Here is a 15345-nt window from a genome sequence, read left to right on the forward strand (position 1 = left end):
CAAGAAATTATCAAGGAGAACTGCCCTGATATTCTACAGCCACAGGGCAAAATAGAAATTGAAAGAATCCATCGATTGCCTCCTCAAATAGATCCCAAAAAAAATCTCCTAGGAATATTGTCGCCAAATTCCAGAGGTCCCACATCAAGGAGAAAATACTGCAAGCAGCCAGAAAGAAACAATTTGAGTATTGTGGAAACCCAATCAGAATAACCCAAGATCTGGCAGCTTCTACATTAAGAGATCAAAGGGCTTGGAATATGATATTCTGGAGGTCAATGGAGCTAGGATTAAAACCAAGAATCACCTACTCAGCAAAACTGAGTATCATGGTCCAAGGCAAAATATGGACTTTCAATAAAATAGAGGACTTTCAAGATTTCTCAGTGAAAAGACCAGAGCTGAATAGAAAATTTGACTTTCAAACACAAGAATCAAGAGAAGCATGAAAAGGTAATCAAGAAAAAGAACAAGAAAAAGAAATTGCAAGGGACTTACTAAAGTTGAACTGTTTTGTTTACATTCCTACATGGAAAGATGATGTGTATGATTCATGAGACTTCAGTATTAGGTTAGCTGAAGGGAATATGCATATATATATTTTATATATATATATATGTTCATGTGTACATATATATATAAGTGAATGTATATGTATGTATGTATTTATATATGTATGTGTGTATATATATATAGAGAGAGAGAGAGAGCAGACACAGGGTGAGTTGAACATGAAGGGAAGATATCTAAAAGAAATAAAATAAAATTAAGGGATGAGAAAGGAATATATTGAGAGAGGGAGATAAGGAGAGATAGAATGGGGTAAATTATCTCACATAAAAGTGGCAAGAAAAAGCAGTTCTGTAGGAAGAGAAGAGAAGGCAGGTGAGGGGGGAATGCGTAAATCTTGCTCTCATCAGATTTGACCTAAGGAGGCAATACCATACATACTCAATTGGGTATCTTACCCCACAGAAAAGAAGAAGGAAGAAGATAAAAAAGGGGGGGATGATAGAAGGGAGGGCAGATGGGGGTGGAGGTAATCAACAACAAACACTTTCGAAAGGGGACAGGGTCAAGGGAGAAAACTCAATAAAGGGGGATAGGTTAGGAAGGAGCAAAATATAGTTAGCCTTTCGCAATATGAGTATTGTGGAAGGGTTATACATAATGATACACATGTGGCCTATGCTGAATTGCTTGACTTCATAGGGAGGGTGGGTGGGAAGGGAAGAGGGGAGAGAATTTGGAACTCAAAGTTTTAAAAACAGATGTTCAAAAATGAAAAAAAAAAAGTTTTTGCAAGCAACTAGAAAATAAGATACACAGGCAATGGGGCATAGAAATTTATCTTGCCCTACAAGAAAGGAAGAGAAAAGGGGATGGGAGGGGAGTGGGGTGACAGAAGGGAAGGCTGAGTGGGGAACAGGGTAACCAGAATATACGCCATCTTGGAGTGGGGGGAAGGGTAGAAATGGGGAGAAAATTTGTAATTCAAACTCTTGTGAAAATCAATGCTGAAAACTAAATATATTAAATAAATAAAAAATATATATAAAAAATAAAAAAAATTTTAAAAAAGATTTAAAAAATCAAGGGGCGAGGGGAAGACCCTCAGCATTGCTGTTCCAAAGAGAAACAGTTACCACTGACATTCAGTCTAAGCCAAGAGGGGCCAAAATACAGCCATTAAGTGGAGCTTGGGCAGGGACCTATACCATGTTGCGAAAGGCATCTAGGACATAAAAAAGGTTAAGAATTATTACTCAAGGGCAGCTAGGTGGCACAGTGAATAGAACACTGGCCCTGGAGTCAGGAGGACCTGAGTTCAAATTCGGGCTCAGACACCTGACACGCTGATTAGCTGTGTGACCTTGGGCAAGTCACTTAACCCCAATTGCCCTGCCTTCTTGCCTCAAAGAAAATTATTACTCTAGAGCAGGGATGGGGAACCTGCAACCTCGAAGCTACATGTGGCCCTCTAGGTGCTTAAGTGCGGTCCTTTGACTCTCCAACCTTCACAGAACAAATCTCCCTTAATAAAAGGACTTGTTCTGTAAAACTTAGACTCAAGCAAAAGGCTGCACCTGAGGACCTAGAAGGCCACAAGTGGCAGGTTCCCCGCTCCTGAGTCTAGTGCATTGACTAGCTTTCCTAGGGGGGATTTATGGAAAGATACAGATAAAAATGGCTCAGAATACGGATGCACAGGTCACCGATCCCTCAAACTTGGAATGACAGATGGCCAGTAATGCTTTCTAAGTTAGAGCGATGTATAAGTCAAGTATCTTAAAATTGCTGCTGTTCGTTTCCATTTTTCTTTCAAAGTTGGTAAAGCGCTATGTCTGTTTCCCCTCCCAAATATTTCATTGCACCCAATGAATGATACAATTCTAAATGCATAATTCTTGCTGCCTGACTTACTATCAATCTAATAAAAATGTTCCTTAAATCCCTATAAACACAAGAAGAATGAAAAAGTGTATCATTGGGCCTTAACCTCCATTATTATATGGAATTTGTTTATATTATATCACTGGGCCCCTAGAGTCTCTGGACAACTTGATACTTTTTTCAAGTTCATAGCAGTTGTTTGGAGGTAATCAGTTATGCAAGCTCCCATTCGTATAACACCCACCACTACCAGACCATCTGGTAGTCAATAATCCAATAGCAAAAGTATTTAATAAAGACATAAAAACAATGTAGGTCCCCACCAGCAGGCTTCTGTGGTTGGGGCCAGAGTCCAGGGGCTGGCTGACACTACTATGGAGAAATAAGCGCTTGCAGAAAATAGTATTTCCAATTTTGGCAGCCAGAAAGTTTGGCAACTAAGACCTACTGTTCCTAGCTGAGTAATGTTCAGAGGAAGGCTCGTTCCCTTCTCATCGCCATCATCACAGCTTCCAGTATTATAGGGCTTGGAGGCTGCAAAGAATTTCTTGTGCCTGATGAAATGTACAGCAACTTTGTGAGGATTTATAGGTAAAGAAAGGGCCAAAGGTGGGATATATATGGATTTCATCAAAACATTTGAAGAGTCTTTTATGATATCCTTGAAAACAAGATGGAGAGACATGAGATAGACAATAACATAGTTAGGATGGCTTGAGGTACAGCTGTACCCCTCCCCAAAAAGTAATTAATAGAAAGTTGTCAGCCTGCAGGGACTCTAGTTGCTAACCAACATATTTTTTTTGCAGGGCAACTGGGGTTAAGTGACTTGCCCAAGGTCACACAGCTAGTACATGTGTCAAGTGTCTGAGGCCACATTTGAACTCAGGTCCTCCTGACTCCAGGGCCCATGCTCTACTCACTGCACCACCTAGCTGCCCCTCTATCCAACATTTTTATCAATGACTTGCATGAGAGATAGATGACATACAGTACTTATAAAACTGAAAATCCCACAAAACTGAGAAGGATAGCTAATAAGCTAAGTGACAGGACTGGGATCCCACAAGGTCTTGAGAGGCTAGAGCAACAAGCAGAATCTAGGAAAAGAAAATAATCTTCTGACATCGATAGGGACTGGACGTGCAATTTCACTGGCACTCCCAGTTAGGAGCCTCCTCACCAGTGCATACGGGCACCGTCCCTGCTATGTGCACTTGTATGGAGTAGCCAAGAGCAATGAGAGGTTAAATGACTTGCCCTGAGTCACACTGCCAGTATGTGTCAGAGACAAGACTTGAACCCAGCTCTTCATGGTTCTGAGGCCACCCTTTCTTATCCACTATACTATACCGCCTCACCATGTGAATCTAATAGGATAAAATATAATGTGAATAAATGCAAAGTCCTTCTCTCAGATGAGGAAACTGAGGCAGACAGAGTTAAGTGACTTGCCTAAGGTCACACAACTAGTTTAAGTGTCTGAGGCTGGATTTGAACTCAGCAAAATGAGTCTTCCTGACTCCAGGACAAACACTGTATCCATTGCACCACCTAGATGCCCCAAATTGATTAAGAACTTGTGACAAATCATCTGCCTTTGACTGATTAATTTGATAGATGTGTTCTCAACTGATAAAGCAATTAAGTCGAGTCCATCTTCTTACTTTGCCTTTCAGAAATCCTTATTTTCCCTCAGCTCAGATACTACCTCCTCCCTGGAGCCACCCTTGTTCCCCCCAGCTGAAGGCATTCTTCCTTTCCATATTTTCCTAGTATACTTTGTTTAGATTTCTACTGCTCCCTAAGACATGCTGCACAGAACCAGTTGCAGTCTTACAGATGTGGCCCCACGGGCATGTTATAGTTGAATTCAGACCCTATGATTCTATTGTGCAATAGATCATATCTGCTTCTTTAGCTACTGTGTCATAGCTTACAGTGAGCACATGAAAAGCCCCAGGCTTAGTCATGTTTTTCCCAGACTTTAAGGGAAGACGGATTTCTGAATCTGAGAGAAGGACTTTGCATTTATTCACATTATATTTTATCCTATTAGATTAGAGTCTAGCCTCTCCTCCCCATGAAAACCCTTCAAAGTTTCTAAGATAGCTATCTAGTCCTCACACCTCTGCAGCCCCACCTCATTGTCCTCTATCCTGTGCTAAATATATCCAATTCCTTTAGCTCATCTTCATTTTTCATGGTGCCAAGGCCCTTCCCATTTTGGTTATCTTCCTCTGAACACTTTTCAATTTATCAATATCTTTCTCAAATCATGGTACCCAGAACTGAATATAGTACTTCAGATGAGCTTTGATGAGGGCAGAGTACTGTGGTATTTTCCCCTCCCTATTCCTGGCAGCTATAATACAGTGGCTGGGAACATAGCAAAACTGTTAATAAATGCTTTATGCATCTGTGCTCCTCTTAATGTAGCCTTCTGGGAATTTTAGTCCTAAGATGTTGTAATGGAGGATATGGGAGTGCTAATTACCATTTAAGCATGAAGCTAAAGGGAAATACCCTACTTAAGGTTCAAAAAAGTGTTGCCAGTACTGATTTTACTCCCATTTCTTTATAAAATGTTAGCAACTCCTACCTCCCACTCGATGAACTTTTCAAAATTTATAATCTTGTTTTCTCAAAATTGCCAAACAATTTTAGAGATTTACACCAATGTGCATGAAGGAGCTAGGATAATATATGTAAAAGCTACGGTCTTATATTTGGAAAAAAACTGTAAATGTCCAGAGAACAAATAAACACTTGTTGCTTAAAATTTTTAAAGCTTGCCCAGGGTTACACGACCTTTATCAGAAGAAGAACTTGAATCCAGCTCTTAAGCTTCAGCTCCAGCTCTCTATCCATTATAACACTCTGCCTCTAAGTAGATAAAAGAGGCAATGTGGTTTTATGGATATGTTTGCATTAAAAGAATTATTTATCTAGAAAAATTAAAAAGAAAAAAAAAGCAATACAAATAATGGCAGGGAGTCAAATAATAGGACCATTCCCAGCTACGTGAACAAAAAAATAGATAAAACTCCTATGTCTCTCAAGGAGGTAAGTCAAGTAAAACCCTCTGAGGGAAAACTTGCAAGGGGAGGTGGGGGTACTGTCAACTGTTCCCCCAATTCCTCTCAGCATGTTCTCACAGAAATCTGCCAACATCCCCAGGGCAGGTTGTAATCTGTTAAAACCTCTCAGCTTGTATCTGGGATCATCAATATTCTGCTTGACACAGAAGTACATGGCTCCACACGAGCCTCCCCTTCTATCTCCCTGCTGTGACCACAGCCCACACCTTGTATCTCTCCCAGGACCTCACAAACACTCCAAAACTACGTATTTTTAAATCTCTATCTCTTTGCCCTCAAAATAAGGAAATGATGCTTTCTCTTTTCTTCCTTTTCTAACTCCACAGTATCTGACAAGGTTCCCAGTCTAGGCTCAAAGTCCCACAGGAGTCTGACGTCCTCGAGCTTTCTCCGCTGAATATGAGCTACCTTGTTTCAGGGGGAGCCGTCCCCGCTACATAAACAAAGAACTATTTAGGGACATCACAAATATTTCAAAAGCACCCTGGAGTCTATCTCTTTGATCACTCCTGCTGTCCTACCTGTAGCTACACAGACTGTCTCTTTCACTATTTAACTATTCAGAGTTATCTTTATTTTTAATATTATAGAAAAGTGCATTCATTCCCTTGTAGAATGTCTTCTCTCTGCTCTCCATGCGCTCCGCAATAGTGGGTGCTTTGACTCATTGCATTACATTAGTTAGTTAATTTGAAACCTTGGATAGGGACCCCAATTCAGGTTAGTAAAATCTAAAAGGAGGCCAATAAGGGTTCTGGGAAATAAACAACACTGACAAAAAAACCCAAGTTTCCCAAACCACTACATAGGAACAGACTTAGGGAAAGGAGGAAGGTTTTCTTATTGGAAAAGAGTAGACCCTCCTCCCACCACAACGGCAGTGACGATATCTCCTTCTGTTAGCATTAATATACCAAAGGTGTGCCAATGAAGTTACCGGCTCTCAAGAATTCTATGATCGTCATAGTCTTAGATTCCCGCCCGAGTGAGAGGGTGAGAGTTGAAAGGCACTAAGCAATCCACTGGGCACCATCCATGAAGCATAGAGGTTAATGAATTATTTTATAAAAATTATTATTACATGGAATTTTATTAGTTTAAAATTTTAATTGCCTTTTAAGGCAAGAGCCATAACAAGCTCAGGGCAACCTGGGCTTTGACCCAGGCTGCTTACTTTCATTGGGGGCGTACTTCCTGAAACCGTTTGTCCTCCATCACCTGCAGCCCCATCCCTCTCTCCCCTGTCCTCGACTAACATACCAAAGAATCCCATTATGGTCATACCCCGCTCCTGGTGCCCGTCTTCCTCTACCGCCATGCCACCATTACTAGAATTGATCAGAACAAAATGTCCATATCATACTGCCAGGCCACTGCCATGTAGGATGCCAGGGACCAGCATCAAGATCAGAAGGGTTAGCAGCATACTCTATCTTTCCAACAGCAGAGTTGGCTTTCTGATTCTCCTCCCCACTCAACTCAATTTCCCTCAGATGCCCAAATTCCTAGTTATGTTTGTTTAGATCTTAAAGGTCACTGAGCCTTGTTAACAATGGTTGGAGCCTATGTACTGTGTGAACACAGAAACACCTCCTTCAGAAGGGAAAAACAAAAACAATGATCAAAATGAATTAAAATCCAAGAATCACATTTATTTAGACACCTGGATAGAAAAAATGAAAAGGGGTTTAGAGAGTCTTCAGAGCATTGTTCTAGAGAAAGTTCATGCTTCTAAGATCCAATAGGTTAATACTAGAATTCATGCCTGTCAAAATCAGGGCCAGTTTCTTAAGGAAGTGCCTATTTCCAAGCCCTGCCTAATGTAAGGTCATAAGCATCTTTTTTCTTCCCCTTTTCAGCCATCCCTCAGCTCTGCTTTCTTTCTTTCTTCTGCTCTTCCCAATCTCTATTTTTTTTTCTTTTCTGTTTTCTTCTCCCTCCCTTTTTTCTCTAGCCTCATTTTCTCCTTTTCTTTCCTCTTCTTTCTCGGAATCATCTCTACCTACCTTTCTCTCTCTCTCTTCCTCATCCTCCTCCCTTCTTCTCTTTCTTTCTCTCCTTCTCCCTCCCTTTATTCTCTTCCCTAGATTGCAGGGTACCCCTCCAAAAAAATTTGTTCATTCCCACTCTCCTGACTGGTTCCAATTTTTTGAGGAGGTATGGTGGGGCCAGGGTCCCTGGCTAAGTACTCTGGGCTCCTGGACTGTCTGGACTCTCTCCATGTGTGGGGCCCATGATGGGAGCTTTGCTTAGGGACAGGGACAACTTGAACTCTAATTCAGCCAAGGTGTATAGAACTTTCCAGTTACCTTCTTCCCTTACCTTACCCCAAGATATTATAGGTAAACTAGAAATTAGACACTTATTATCCCAGCATCAGTGATTTTCCTTGGCCATCAAGGACCAGCAAATGAACCTCCTACCAGAATAAAAAAAATTTTCAAAACAAATTGAAAGCATCTTTTTAAAAGGTCATAGTGATTTATAAGAAATCATATATCAAAGTAAGTCTAAGAGAAATTTTCAAATCAAATTACATTCTACTTGCACACTAAGTTGATGTTTCTGTTCTTCGGAAATTTCTAATCATTTGGAAGGTAAAGAGAAACTTAGATGGGTAAATACAAAAGAAACAACTCATATTTCTATAGTTTGAATGGAGCAGAAAAAGCATTAAATGGGGAAGGAGGGAGACACTTTGGAACTTAAAATGTAACAAAAAAATTAATTTAATTTTAAAAAAAGAAATGTCACTAAATTCAGAATCACAAGACATGGCTTAATAGGATCACGGATCTAGAACTAGAAAGGACCTTGCAAGACCTCTAGTCCAATATCTCCCATTTTACAGACCAGGAACTTTGGACTCATCTAAGTAAAGTCACACGAGGTCGTAAGTAACAAAATGTCCCTTCTTTTAAGCCATGCAGAAGTGGCCCATAGTATTATGTTCTTACCAAGAATCATGGTCACTTTCTCCTGTGATCTCTCCAGCTCTGATCCAGAAGCATCCGTCCGATCATTAAGAGAATGATCCTCCCCGAAAGAGTGAGCTGCGCAATTTCCAGTGGAGACCTGCTGCCCCCTCGTGGTTATTGGGCTACTAGCCACAGGCATCTCAGCTGTCTGTCTCTTCATAATATTGCTCTTAAAGTTAGAATACGTAGTATCAACTGCATTCGATGCCTGTTTATTGAACGACATAACAACAAAGAGCTAGTCACCAAAAATAAGCAAAAATAAAGCGTTTCCAAAAGATGGCTCAGTTCGTCTGACACAACATAGATTAATTGGTCCTAAATTACCAGAGTTCAAACAAGCCTCATACCACTAAATTACTTCCAGGGACCTAAGTTTAAATTGTAGGAATCTCAGTTACATTTTTCAAGGCATCCCCCTTTAGCCAACCATTCTCCCAAACGCTTTCACCATACATCCTTAAGGAATTCCTCCCCTATTCCTTTGCAAGGGACACAAAGTATTCAAGGAGCAGCTTTTGGTTGTAATTCAACCCAACTGTGTTATTATTTTATATTTATTGAGAATTGCCTGTTGTGCCGAAAACACAGGTTCTTCGTATAACAGTAATGATAAAAGATATGTACCAGCTCTTTTTCAAAAACTACTTACTGCATTATCATGAAGTTCTGGAAATAATAATTTGGGTCCCATAAATTATACTGAAATTATGGCAAAGAGTAAAAACTAAAGTGGTTTCCAAAAAGCCCACGAGTGTTACACATTGCTCATGTTTTGCGACTTTTTGAATGTTAATAGTTGTGCTGACTTTTTTTTTCCTTTCTAAAGAAATACTATCTGTCATATAGGGGGATGAATGTGTGGGATGACTACAGTAATATAAAGAACCGAAAGTATCAGTTAAGTGGCACAGTGGATAGAGCGTCTGGCCCTGGAGTCAGGAAGACTGGTCTTCTGAGTTCAAATCTGGTCTCAGATACTTACTAGCTGTGTGACCCTGGACAAGTCACTTAACCCTGTTTGCCTTAGTTCCTCATCTGTAAAATGAGCCGGAGAGAGAAATGGCAAATCACTCCACTATCTTTAAGAAAACCCCAAATAGGGTCACGAAGAATCAGACATGACTGAAAAGACTGAACAACAACAAAAAAAAAAGAAGGGGAAGACTGGGGTAGTTTTTCTTTTTTTAAATGTTGTCAACGAATTTCACCGTAAATACCATAGATCCACTGAAACAAAATTCAGATTCCATATCCTAATGCTGCTGTCACTGACTTCATCTGTTGCCCTAAAGGTGATTGATGGAGCTAAAAGATCAATTGAAAAGACTCGAGGACTTTGAGGAGAATGGAGGAAATTGACTCCTCTTTTGTCTCCAACTTGCCCACTAAGGAGAATGATCTTCAAAGTGGAAAGGATTTTTAAAAATCAGGAAATAAATAGAGCTCAAAATAATATAGGAAACAACTGAAAACGACTAACCCCTTCAAACAAATTTAAGTGCCAGAGTTCCAGAGAGATAGCTGAGTACTCATGTCTAAATATAGATCTCCTTCATTACCTCAAAACAATAACAACAACAATACCAGACAAAATTTAAAAGCACCAAAGATGAAAGAAAAAAGAAAACCTCACAAACAAAAATCCACAGTAAAAACATCAGAGACTGAAGAAATACGTAATTAAACAAACAAAAAATCCTGATGATATCGAAAGAAATATTAAGGAATAAAAGATTGTGAAAAGAAATCTTAGAAGGGAATAATACTGTCCTAATTACAACCAGTCCCATAAGTTAGATTCAAAATGCAAGACCTAGAGTGGTTGAGACATTTAATAAAAGAATTAAAGGAAAATGTAAGGAGCAAAATCTTGAATAAAAATTCAAAAAGACCAACAGGGTAATCGGTAATTCAGAAGACAGTAGAAAACCAGTAGATAAGCCAGTGGATCCTGACAATGAAAATGGCAGACAGAATGCAAAAATACAGAAATGCAACAAGAAATATTAAAGTGACTTCATTAGACAGCAAAATCTGAAGAGTGATTAACCTAATTGATTTTAAAGACAGAAATTAACAAGAAAAAAATGATAAAACAAAGAACCTGAATGTCATAGTTCAGGAATCATACAAGAAAATGTCCTGATAGTATAGAATTAGAGGACAAAGTAGAAAGCAACAGAATCCCCAGGATGCTGGAAGAGAAGAGTCAAATTAACTCACCCAGAAATGTAATCACAAAGGTTTAGAGTAAAGGAAGGGGTTTTTGGAAGGTTCCAGGAGGAAAGTGTTCCATTATCAGGGAACACTAGTTCAAATAATTAAGACTCCTCTTTGATGAAGGGCAGCTAGGTGGCCCAGCGGATAAAGCACCCAGGCAATAATTAGGAAGACTCATCTTTCTGAGTCCACGTCTGGCCTCAGACACTTACTAGCTCTGTGACCTTAAGTCACAAGTCACTTAACACTGTTTGCCTCAGCTTCTCAATTTATAAATTGAGATACATAAATGAACTGGAAAAGAAAGTAGCAAATCACTACAGTATCTTTGTCAATAAAATCCCAAATAGGGTTACAAAGACTCAGACATGATTGAACAGTGACTAAACAGCGACACTCTTTGATGAAAAGAAATGAAAGACTAGAATGTTATTAATATTCCAAAAAGAAAACAGCTTATGCCCTAGGATAGCTTATCTTTTGGACCTGAGGATATGTGAGAGAAAACGGACCTTTGGCAAGATGGCTTACTTTCACCTTCCTCTTGAGAAAGCCGGTAGAGCTTCGGACAACAGACAAAGGAAGCTTAAGATAAACGCTCACATGTAGAATGAAAAGGCCAGGTGGCCAAGGCCTCATTGTTTACGTGGTACAGAAAGGAGATAGCGTATTGGGAGTACTTAGAAGGCCTGCTTCATCTTGAGGGAACAAAGAGACAATAAGTTCTGACGGAAGTACCCTAGAGAAAGGAAAGAGGGGAGAGGGAAACGAAGGGATTAACGTTTCTTGAAAGCAAGGTGTCATCCAAGCAAGGAGAGGAGGGGCTTAGGGAAAAGGAGTATCAAGAACCATGCTCTGACCGGGACTAATCAAGAAAAGTGTAAAAGATAAAGATCTGTTTTTTAAAACCCATCAGGTGGGGCGTGGTGGCAGCAGGGCTGAAGGTGACTGGGTGTCCTGGATAAGTCTGGCACCACCGCAAGTGAGGCCCTAGGAATGGAGCACCATCAGGCTCTGACTTAGGAGGGTACACATGGGCTCAGGTTAGATACATAGCAAGTCAAAGCTTCCATGCCAATCAGCAGATGGATAGGGCCTGTGAGTGTTCCTGCACTTCCAGCCTGGGAAAGATATTAGGGAGGCCCAGTCCTTATGAAAAAAACATAAAACAAGATTTCAGTAAAAGCTGAATTAAGGGATCAGAAACTGGGTGGAACAAAAGAGATGTGTGTCTATGTCTAAGAGTGAAGATTAAGTTACAATTGCTTCAACTGAAACAAGCAACAGGGGATGAGGGATGAACAGGATTTGAGGAGGTTAGGGAACTACAGTAGCTAAACAGGGGTAGATAGCATGATCCAAATAAAAAAAAAGTTAACTTGGTTTTTAATTAAGGTATGTTAATGTGAGAAAGGTTCTAGAACCACTCTACATTGTACACAACTGGGGTCAGATCATATCTGGAGGACTGTGTCTATTCTGGTGCACCACTTTAAGAAGGACATTGGCAAGTGTGTCTAGAGGAGGGCGACTAGAAAATGAGGACTTCTGAGACCATGGGATGAGGATCAAACGAAGAAACTGGAGATGTTTAGCCTGAGAAAGTTTGTGGAGAAGAAGTGGTCATGATAGCTGTTTTCAGGTATTTTGTTAGCCGTAATGTAGACGACAGAATGGTTTTGTTTAGTTGGCATCAAAGGACGGAGCCGGGATCTTTGGAGGAAAGTAGCAGAGTCCCAGCCTGAGATAAAGGACATCCTATCAAAAAGTTCAACGGGCTGCTTCAGGATAGTCTGGGTTTCCCTTCACTGGAGGAGTTGAAGCTGAATGACCACTTGTTGGGGATATCGTAGAAAGGATTCCTGCTTAGGTTCAGGTTGGATTAGATAGCCAATTTGCCCAAGGCCATGTAAGTAGTAAGTGGCGGAGTCCAATTCTGTGGCTCTGTGATGGGGTACCTTGCAAAGCAATGCATTCTATCACTGGAGGTGTGTGAGCAGAGGCTACATTACTCACAACATAATTTTGCAACCTGTAATATTTAGTCTTGGTTGCATTTGACATCTGCCTTATTTGACTCTGTAAAGAGAGCCTCGGTGAGGGTCAGAATTATTTAAATTAACAGCTCAAATTGATCCAAAAAGACTGCTCAGCTTCCCACTTCACTGTGTACATTGTGAGAGGGCCCTGAGGGACATGCCTTCCCACTAGATTATACCGTTTCATTCTGCAGTGTTTTTACATTTTGGATCCAGGATCTCCCTTGGAGGAAATGCCTATCGCATAGTTTGGAATGACTCAAGTATTTATTAATAGAGAGGAAGAGGAAGATGAGAAAAACAAGACAAAGAAGGGAAAAAGGATGGATGGCTTGATACCCTAAGCAAATCTGCTTGGCTTGTTTACCTTCAAAGTTCACATTACATTGACACTAAATCGGGAGGAATTTGGAGCCCACTGGCCAAAAAATAAATAGAAAGGAACCCAGAGAGAAGGTAAAAATAAGGTCAGGAAATAACAAAATGAAACAACTGGGAAAACAGAAACAAATATATCTGGTGATAAATAATCTGGCATACATATTCAGTGGGTGGGGAAAAAACCTGGAAATGCCAGGAAAGGCAAAGGAGTGATGCTAAAGTCTTTCTAGAACCACCAGAGTATACTGTGGAGATAAAATTAACAGATGATCCAATACACTCTCAACCATCGCCTCCCAGTTGGCCCACCATCCAAAAACTGGTAAACGTACCTGGAAGGGAATGTTTATGATTCATTATAATGGAATTCACCTAGTATATTGTTCATAAAAATGTTTAATAACCATCATTACAGCTAATACATCTCTGTTTCTGTGTCTCTCTGTCTGTCTCTCTCTGTCTGTCTGTCTCTCTCTGTCTCTCTCTGTCTCTCTCTCTCACACACACACAGTTAGGTAAATGTTTGAATAAAAGTCTCCACAGGTGGTAAGGAGACTAAGTGGACCACTGGAAAGAGTATAATTGGGCCTCTGAGCTTTCTCTTGGCCCCACTCACTACAAGAAATTTTAAACTTAATATTTCAGTATCATTTTAAACTCAAATGAGAAGACTAAAGTGGCTCAATAACATTTTAAACTAAAATACGAAGACTGAAATGGGCAATACCACTGCATAGTTTTCCTTCCTCAGCAAGAAACTTCAGGTTCATTTACAAGTTGTTGCCTTCGCTATATACATCCTCCAGTGCCAAACTGTAGCATTTTTGCCTTTACAGCAGTGCCAAAAATCTATCCTTTCCCTCTGTATTGGTATCCATCTGGAATTGACGCCAGCATTGTTTCTCTTCCTCCATCCTTTTGACTGTTCACCTTCGGGGTCTTAACAGTGATTTCCTAGAGTTCGGAATCATACCTTCTGCTTCAACAGACTACTCCATGCTACCCTCGCCTGCCATGTTTCCTCCTACTGCCTTTTCTACTCTTCTCAGGAAAATCTGTCTACAGTAAAATTTACCAATTCATTATAAACCAATATATATTGATTGCTCTCTCCTGATCCTCTTCTTCCGTCTCCTTTGCCAACTTATTGGTCCATTCCCGTTCTTTCTTTAGCCCAATTGTGGTCAATCTATTCAAAGACTACATCCACATCTGTCTTCTCTTTTCTCTCTGAACTTTCTTCCTTGGCAATCGCATCTACTCCCAAGGCTTTAATTATCACAACTATATGGATGATTCCCAAATATTTATCTCTGCCCAGACCTCACCTCTCAGCTTCAGTCCAGAAATTCCAATTATCAATTGGATGGGGACATCTCCATTTATGTGTCTTGCTGATACCTCAAGCTCAACATCATTTTAAAAAAATCAACTCCTTTGTTTCATCATTTCATCATAGACCTAGAACTGGAAGAAACTTCAGAGACCATCTGGTCTAGTTCTCTCTTTTTGCAGATAAGGATACCGAGACCCATCATTCTCCCAGTCCATCAGGCTCAAAACATGAATTATTTCAGACTCTTACCTCTCCTCTACCATTCACATCCTATCAATTGATAAGTCATGTTTATTCTACTTCTGTAATACCTCTATCATTCCGATTATTAGTTTTTAGTTGTCATATCATGCTATTGCCTCACTGAGTTTGCAATTCATTAAAGTCCCAAGACATTTTTATGCAAACTGTTGTCCATCTATGACATCTCAGACATAGACTTCTACCGTGTTATTTTTTAACCCCTATGTGAGACTTCACACTTATTACATTAAATTTCATGTTATTGGATTTGGCCCATCTGTCGAAATTCTTATTTTATTATCCAGTATTCAAATTCTCCCTCCTAGCCTCACGCCATCAATAAATTTGATAAGCACGACAACTATGCTCTCCTCCAAATCACTGAATTTAAGTCATGAATGATGAAAGCCAATGATAAAAATATACCATTCAAGATCACCCTCTAAGCTAACATTAATTTGCTAATTATTACTGAGTACAGCCATTCAAACAGTTCCAAATCCAACTAATTTTACTATCATCTAGCCTACAAGAATATCTATATTTATATCACTATATCTTGTCTATTTGGAAAGAAAAGGATATTGTCAAATGCTTTGCTCAAACCAAAGTATGTTATGTCTATGGAAATCCATGGTCTACCAATCTAG

General features: G+C 39.9%; 1 protein-coding gene across 1 annotated transcript in view; it reads right to left on the reverse strand.

Annotated features, from left to right (window-relative positions):
• Nucleotides 1-8699, reverse strand: part of CDC20B (cell division cycle 20B) — a 35385-nt gene extending 26686 nt beyond the window's left edge. The window contains exon 1 of the mRNA XM_036746733.1: nucleotides 8453-8699. Coding sequence (XP_036602628.1) covers nucleotides 8453-8699 — 247 coding nt within the window. The remainder of the gene's footprint in view (nucleotides 1-8452) is intronic.
• Nucleotides 8700-15345: the final 6646 nt, after the last annotated feature.

The sequence above is a fragment of the Trichosurus vulpecula genome, chromosome 1 (assembly GCF_011100635.1).
Source record: "Trichosurus vulpecula isolate mTriVul1 chromosome 1, mTriVul1.pri, whole genome shotgun sequence".
NCBI classification, from domain to species: Eukaryota; Metazoa; Chordata; class Mammalia; order Diprotodontia; family Phalangeridae; genus Trichosurus; species Trichosurus vulpecula.